General features: G+C 35.9%; 1 protein-coding gene across 1 annotated transcript; it reads left to right on the plus strand.

Annotated features, from left to right (window-relative positions):
* Window positions 1–1,038: 1,038 nt before the first annotated feature.
* LOC121371272 (probable histone deacetylase 1-B) lies at window positions 1,039–8,912 on the plus strand. The gene is made up of 2 exons (XM_041497043.1): window positions 1,039–1,065; window positions 6,829–8,912. The coding sequence occupies exon 2, from the start codon at window positions 6,857–6,859 to the stop codon at window positions 8,417–8,419; it is 1,563 nt and encodes a 520-aa protein (XP_041352977.1). The 5' UTR covers window positions 1,039–1,065; window positions 6,829–6,856; the 3' UTR covers window positions 8,420–8,912.

Here is an 8,912-nt window from a genome sequence, read left to right on the forward strand (position 1 = left end):
TTTGAAGAGAAAATCCAGTTTGGGCTTCTTTCAAATATTAAGACGACCAGAAACACATTGAATATACAGACTCTGATATTTTAAACAAGAAAATATATTTAATATGAAAGTTTAATCGTAGAAATTTTTTATTTTGCAATGCAGCAAACTCAGGAATTGATATGAGTTAATTAAACAGTGTGGGGCGAGTTGGTTTTGGGCGAGTTGCTCCCAGCCCGAGTCCTTGGTTGTGTATAGGATCTAGCATCTACAAGTAAGACTTATGTGCTGATCCATACACAATGCAGCTATAATCAAGTTTATATCTAACTAAAGATCGATAGTCTAAGTATAACCTTTCGAACTTCTCCCTATTCAGTTTTGTCAATAACTTTTAGACTGAGTTTTCCCTCGACCCAACTGGTGCATTAGACGTCGTGACATATACCGTCTTGTCTCCGAAAATGCACATAAAAGATTCCTTGCTGCTCTATCGTACAATAGGCCTACAATACAATACGATACGATACAATACGATACGATACAATACAAAATGCTTTATTTTTGCGATTACTTATGGTGTATACAAATAATTATACATACACGTAATCACAATCTGGTGACCCGCCAATAGTAACGTTTATGATAAAAATAATGAACGACTAAATGCATGCATTAAACAAAACAAAAAATTTATGTGCGGCAGCGGGTTTCTTCTTTTTCTCTATCAAACAATATTGAAATAAATACGTTAGACATCTAATAGCCATGGTTAAAAAGTGCTATGTGTCGTTCAACAAATGGTCCTTTTCTATACCAACGCTCCAGCACGTTGTTATATTGGCTATTAGGTGTATATCAAATTAGGTATACTAATTGTGAGAAGATCGATAATTTAAGAGAGGAAATATACTTTCATTACGTAGGCTTCAGCCATGTTACGACACGCACGCGCGCACACACACATACACAAAGAAATACTACAACCGCCCGTTAGCGGCACTTTGTATTTACGTAATACTCAGACCACGCTGGTAGTTCGCTCGAAGTCGACCAATCAAGATACACAGGAGGAACTAAACGTAGGTGAGATACCCTTTATATTTCATATTCGATTTAGCATATATGTTTTTCTAAGTAAATAAATACAAGACAATACATTTTGGGGGAAAAGACGGCTTAGGAAGTAATTAGTATATTGATTTATTTTTTAGAATAACCACACATAAAAATTAATCAGACTGAAATTTTATTACTGTGAACGTGACTTTAACGCTATTGTCAGTTGTGCATGGATTTAAACGAATACTTTCTTTCTTTCATATAAGTGATTTTTCAACAATTAAGGCAAACCCACAATAATAACTCATACTATGTTAGTCATAAATCAGTTATATAGCAAACAACAATTAAGTATATAATTGAAAATCGGCTTAATTAAAATACTGAAGTGTTCTTTTCAGTCATGCGTATGTAGGCATGCTGGTTTTCCCAGAGATTGGTTGAACGGGCTATCCTTACTATATCAACTATATAATGCTATGAAATAATACTATGCTTACACAATCATACTCCACATTTGTAATTTGGTCTAGACCTATAAATAAATGCATTTTATTAGCTTCGGTTAGATGCATTTAAGAATCTTAATCCACAATGTTTGCTCGTTAGGCCTGTTATTTGGAATAAAACTATGAATATTAGGCCTGCTGATTTCAACCTTGACGCAAATTACAACTAGTAATTATAATTGCGTGTTGTTTTGTTTATTTTATTGTGATACGTTAATTGTGTTAAGGAACGGAATCTATCTGTCTGTCTGTCTGTCTGTCTGTCTGTATATATACACACAGTCAAACCTTTTTATTAGCCAGGTCAAGGATTTTGGATTGGTATGCATATTCATTTAAGAAATGAACATTAGTGGAAGTACATGAACCACCGAACCGCTTCACACACTACATGCACAACATAGCGCGTCATAACACAAAGCGTTCACACATAATTGCGTTAAGCGGTTCTATGGTTCATACGTACATGAACGACAATTATTATCAAGTTGGATGTTTATAACTCCAAGTGTGTAATTGTTTTATTACTATAAAATACCATGAAAAAAACAATCGAACTCTTTCTTTAAGAAATTAATACACGGAATTAGGGACATCCCCTTTCGGCCTTTTCCGTCAGTAGCCGAATGAGGGAATGCTCTCATACGTGTTCAGTGGCCGTTAGATACCATGCATTTATTTTCAATTTGCTACGGGTTGTTTTAAAAACGTATTTAATGAGCGAAAGCGAGTTGGATATGACTTTTAAAAACGAGTTATAAGATAAATGGTATATCTAAGAGACATGAATGTAGTATTCTATATATCCTCATACAATGAGGCTTAAAAGAAATGTATTTACGACTTTTCCAACTAATACGTACTATTTACCGCCCTAGCACTTGTTAAAGTTAAAGTGTGTTTTGTTTAACGACACCACTAGAGCACACTGATTTATTTATCATATTGGATGTCAAACATTTGGTAATTTTGAGATTATACCCTAGCGGTTATTGTCAACTTCCATGTATGCGTAACAGACAAAGCAATTTCAGGTTAATTATACGTCAGAGCAGTCGATTTCGATCATTCTTGTTTTTTCAATGGATCTGTGATCTGGACCCCGTTTCACGAAAGAATCTTAGTGCTAAGATCACCTAAAATGTATTAGGTAGTTATGTACATAACGTGATCTTAAGTGCTAAAATTGCTTCATGGAATGGGACCCTGATCATCACTGGAGCAGCGAATCATGTGTTTTTAAATTATTATCACACGCATATGTGTTATTAGTATGTGTTCTCCAAAATAACGAATGGTGTATGTTTACTAACGTTGGTGAGAACACCATTCTTTATTTTTGATAACACATACTAATAACATATATATACGTGAGATAATAATTTAAAGACATATGACTGGCTGCTCCTAGGTCGCCGTTACTATACCATCGAATGATATTTTTTTTTAGCAAAGTTGAAATCGATTTCTTTGTGACGCATAAGTTAACCACAAGCGCATGATCCGTAAATAGGTTTATTTGGAAAAGACGTTTTAATACATTTCAAATCTGGTTAAAGAAACAATTAATTATGTAATTCGATGTTTTGATAGACAGCCGAAGTGCGGTAGCCGACTTGTACCACGCCTCCAAGTGATGTATGTTGCATGATGCAATAAAGAAGTTTGATTTGAGACGTGTGTTTAAAAAGTGTACGGTAATACAGATTAATTGCATTTTCATCAATTGAAAAAAAAACAACCTATCTAAATGTGGCACAATAAATTAAAATGCCCCCCAAAAACCAAAAACAGCACCAACAACGGAATTTCGTTCTGGGTAGCAATGGTAAGTGTAAAGCATTTGTGTGGTTCATACCTCCATCAACATAAAAAAATATGTTCAATTTTTAAATAATAAACAAGTATTTACAAATTGGAATTATAATCATTTGTTACACGGCGACACTTGACGGTCAGAGTGCCACCGCACTAAAATTACACTCGTAGAGATATTAATGTAGCTTACATATATGTACAATATTTAGTGCGCTATTATATATTTCCGTTTGTACTTATCCCGTCAGGACCCTTTTAAATAGAAGGATATGTTTTAACGACGCATTCAACACATTTTATTTACGGTTATATGGCGTCGAACATATGGCTAAGGACCACACATATATTGAGGAAGGAAACCCGCTGTCGCCACTTCATGGGCTACTCTTTTTGATTAGCAGCAAGGGATCTTTTATATGCACCATCCCATGGACAGGATAGCACATACCACGGCCTTTGATATACCAGTCGTGAATACAACGTCTTGAAAAAATGCTACGAGAATTAACAGTCCCGTAGCGGAGGGGATGGGGATATGCGGGGCGTCACCCCCAAAAATCGATTGCTCCCGGGCCTCCCCTTTAGAATCTGCCTGTCTTTAGCTACTGTGTGTGCCTTAATTAAGTATGTCCCCTTAAAAATGTAATGCCCGCTGAGTGATACCAGCTGGCAATAGACCTGAGACCTGGCCCACCCCATCTTTGCAAGCCAAGGTACCATTCCGTACAGTGTATTGCATTACAAAATGCAGTATGCTCTACGGAATGGTATCTTGGTTTGTGAAGATGGGACCACCTAAATTCTTAAGTTCTTGATAATTGTGAGCTAAGCAAAAACATCCTTCTGTTCAAATAACGGCAGGAAAAATAGTCGATTTTGTTATTCTAGTGTAACAAAATCGTGTTTCAACTCATATATAAAAGATAAAAAGCATCTAAAATAACCTTTTTAAATGTTTTTGATCAATCCCTTCAAAATCACATTTTGAAAATGGCTAATTTTGCGTTTCAGACTAATTAACACAAACCTGAATCATCTAAATAATTGGTTATACTACAATGCAAAACAATAATTAAAATTTACAGTTTAAAAAGGGCTAATTTTTCTATTCATGCTTAAAGCAATCTAATTTTAAAATGTTTTCAGATAAACATATCCGCGACCCTCTAGACACCTCGAGCAACTCGTGCTTTCCTTACTATAGTCATAAATACTTTTATAACAATAGTGTCCCCACACGGTTTTATTCAGGGTACGGTCCTGATAATCCGGGGAGGAAGAAAATCCTTGTCTGTCTAAATGTATTTATAGATGACAGACAGATGGACAGTTTATTCTGTATAACGGCCATAGGCCCAGAATATGATAAAATCAGAAGCCAGTTGTACATTTTGCGAATACACGTATCTGACATTTGCACAGTATATTTAAACATTTATGTATTTCTAATTTTATGCACATTATAAAGATAAAGACATACATTAATTAATACATCCAGATTTTCTGATGTCATACTATCTTTAAAGGTTTGCAGTGAGTTAAAATTTGTTTTTGTTTAACGACATCACTTGAGCACATTGGTTTATTAATCATCGGCTATTGGATGTCAAATATTTGGTAATTTTGACATATAGTCTTAGAGAGGAAACCCGTTACATTTTTCCATGACTAACAAGGGATCTTTTTTATGCATCATCCTACAGACAAGATAGCAGATACCACGGCCTTTGATATGCCAGTCGTGGTGCACTTGCTGGAACGAGAAATAGCTCAATGGGCCCACCGATGGGGATCGATCCTAGACCTACCGCACATCAAGCGACCGCTTTAACACTGGCTTGCAATGAATGATTAATTTTTTTTTATATATAAATATAAATATCTCTTAATACATCATAACAGACAGACAGACAGATGGATGGATGCGTCAGACGAACACATAAATACAGACAGACAGACAGACATACTATCCGGCAGTTGACACAAGGAGAGTAGAAAATATCGATTATCTGTAATGTGAACTGTGAATGGGTGAGAATTCAATCCACTGATTGTCTTTTCATTCTGGTACTGATTTCATGAAATGCAAATCAAATCTATATAAATGAATTAATGTTTAACAACATCACAGCACACAAACTACATTGGCTATTGGGTAAGACACGTATATGAAGGAAAGGTCAATGTCAGTATAAATTAAAGGTTCAGTTTCGAAGTTACAAGTATCATATTTCGTAATTTGTACATGACTTTGTAATAACTACAACTTAATTGACCCCACATATAATCATGAAATAATTAATTCAGGAATATCTAAAATTGTAGGCAAGATGTCCGAACATATGCCATTTTTTTCAAACGAAAGTGGCCCTGAAAAATCCCAATTTCTATGCTAAATATTCCCAATATATATTTAATTATGTCTGTTATAATAAATTAATTTAACAGTGGTGGCCTGAAAAATATCCCAATTATGATTAAATTGCACTAACGTTCCCACTTCCCAGTACCATTATAAATGGGACCCTGGCAAAAATCCTGGTAATGGTTTGTCGCCTGACTTAAATAGTGGGTTTTTTTCTAGAATCCCTGGCGAAAATTATAACTACATGTATATGAAAAATCAGTACCATCTTCGGCAATATGAAGGTGTAATTCTATTTTTGTGACATTATGCGTTAGCCCGTCTGTCTCACATGTAATAAAATAAATTGATAAATGGTAGCAAATAATTTGATTAATCCTTTTGAATAATATTTTGGGAGCATGTACATGTAATTAAAAGTATAATTTGTAGAGCTGGGCGGTATTCGGTATATACCGTTCGGTATCAATATCGTGTCAATACCGATTTACCGCACCGAGCAAATCTCAAAATACCGAATATTTCGGTATTGAAAAATAACTATTCCCGCCAATAAGTAAAACACTAAAAATACATCTTACGACACTACATTACCCATTACATTACTATGTCAATACCGAATACCGTACCGATACCGAGGTAAATCAACCCCTCAATACCGATACCGATACCGAACTTGAAATTTCAATACCGCCCAGCTCTAATAATTTGTACATTTTACAAGTAACATGAATAAATATGTATTTATAAAAGTATAATTTGTACATTTTACAAGTAACATGAATAAATATGTTTGTACATTATGCAACTTTGAGACTGTCTTTTTACAGCAGTGTAAAATTAAAATACAAAAGTACAAAATGTGTAACTTCGAATAAAAGCCAGTCTCTTTTAAAATGTTTTACAAATCTAACTGTAAATAACAATAAAATCAGAATTAATTTTCTGTATCAAAAAGTGAAATAAATGTGTTATATTTTGTAATAAAATGTATTAAAATATTCATATACGTGCGTACACTGGTCTATTTATTTAATAATACATGTGATAACTTTGCAGTCCCACCACTATATGTATCTTGTTTTACGATTTCAGATACTGGAAAAAAGTGCAAATTACCAAAATGACCACAAATTCATATAAGAGAAAAGTGTGTTACTACTATGACGGGGACATTGGAAACTACTACTATGGACAGGGCCACCCTATGAAGCCACACAGAATACGAATGACACACAACCTTATCCTTAACTATGGTTTGTACAGGAAGATGGAAGTGTATCGACCTCACAAAGTAACAGCCGAAGAAATGACTAAGTTTCACAGCGACGAATACATCAAATTTCTCCAAAACATTCGTCCTGATAACATGCCTCAACAAACCAAATACATGCAGAGATTTAATGTTGGCGAGGACTGTCCAGTCTTTGATGGAATGTTCGAGTTCTTCCAGCTGTCAACAGGTGGGTCTCTAGCAGGAGCTGTCAAACTGAATAAAAGAGAAACCGATATTGCCATCAACTGGGCAGGTGGATATCACCATGCCAAGAAATCGGAGGCTTCTGGATTCTGCTATGTCAATGACATTGTCCTGGCCATCTTGGAGCTTCTTAAGTACCATCAACGAGTCCTGTATGTTGATATTGACATTCACCACGGTGATGGTGTGGAGGAGGCTTTCTACACCACAGATCGGGTCATGACCGTATCCTTCCACAAGTATGGAGAGTACTTCCCTGGCACTGGCGATCTACAGGATATAGGTGCTGGCAGGGGCAGATACTATGCTGTGAACTTTCCACTACGCGATGGCATGGACGACGAATCATTCGATCAAGTTTTCCAGTCTGTTATATCTAAGGTGATGGAAATGTACCAGCCCCATGTCATTGTCTTAGTCTGTGGGGCTGACTCTCTATCTGGAGATAGATTAGGCTGCTTTAATCTCACCTTAAAGGGGCATGGGAAGTGTGTTGATTATATAATGAAGTGGAATCTACCCCTGATGTTGTTAGGCGGCGGAGGCTACACGATTAGAAATGTTGCTCGCTGTTGGGCATTTGAAACGTCAGTTGCACTGGGGTCTGATGTAGCCAATGAACTGCCGTATAATGACTACTTTGAATATTATGGTCCAGACTTCAAGCTGCATATCAGTCCGTCCAACATGGGTAATCAAAATACTCCGGAATATCTTGACAAAATCAAAAGCAGACTGTTTGAGAATCTCAGAATGTTACCGCATGCACCTGGTGTGCAAATGCAGTCATCAGAAGAATCGGCTTCTGATGACACTGAAACCGACAGCAAGAATAAAATTGATCAGCGAATCTCGATAAGAAACCCTGAAAAGAGGTCAGCGGGTTTTAAAGATAGCTTTGATTACAAACACGAAAAGACTATTGCTCGTTCCAAGAATTACAAACCAATAACGAAAAGACCACGCACAGAGGAGGGGGATGAAACTGGAACAAAGACTGTGACTGAGGAAACCAAGAAAGACGTAGATGCAACTGAGTCTGAAAAAGAAAAATCAATTACAGAAGAGCTGGAGGGGAAGATAGAAGAAGATAGCGAAATCTCAGAAACAGTAGCCGAAAGTCCAACTAGCGAGTGCAAAGATTCGTCAGAAGCCGAAGAAATTCAGAAGTTAGACAACAAAGTTGAGATTCAGGATCATCATTGATGTATATTCATGTTTTAGCTTGCCATTTCTAGTTTTTAATTCATTTCAAGTGTAAAAATACATTGGTGTATTCATTGTATAAATTAAAAACCCAAACTCAAAATTAGTTTGCAGCTGCAACTACAGTAAAAGTAATCCCGGTGAATTACTAGTAGTCCCAATCACTTTTAACTGTGTTAACATTTATGTTGCCTCTGAAAAAAGATATGGCGATTAATTGTTTTATATACACTCTGGTAGATAATAGTTGTAATATTGCAATGGACGTATTGATGTCGAACTTGCTCTATACATTATAGTTATGTGTTTCAAAAACCACGAGGTAAGTCCACCAAAGTTCACGGTTTTGCCATGGACAAAGACATTTAGCACCACTTTGACTGGCATATAGTAATATTACGGAAAGTCACAGGCGATACGTATGGCGCCACAGACGAATCAAGAGACAATTAAAACCGTAACCAGCTGCAAACCAATTAAATATTAACATCAA

Source organism: Gigantopelta aegis, chromosome 4 (assembly GCF_016097555.1).
Source record: "Gigantopelta aegis isolate Gae_Host chromosome 4, Gae_host_genome, whole genome shotgun sequence".
NCBI classification, from domain to species: domain Eukaryota; kingdom Metazoa; phylum Mollusca; class Gastropoda; order Neomphalida; family Peltospiridae; genus Gigantopelta; species Gigantopelta aegis.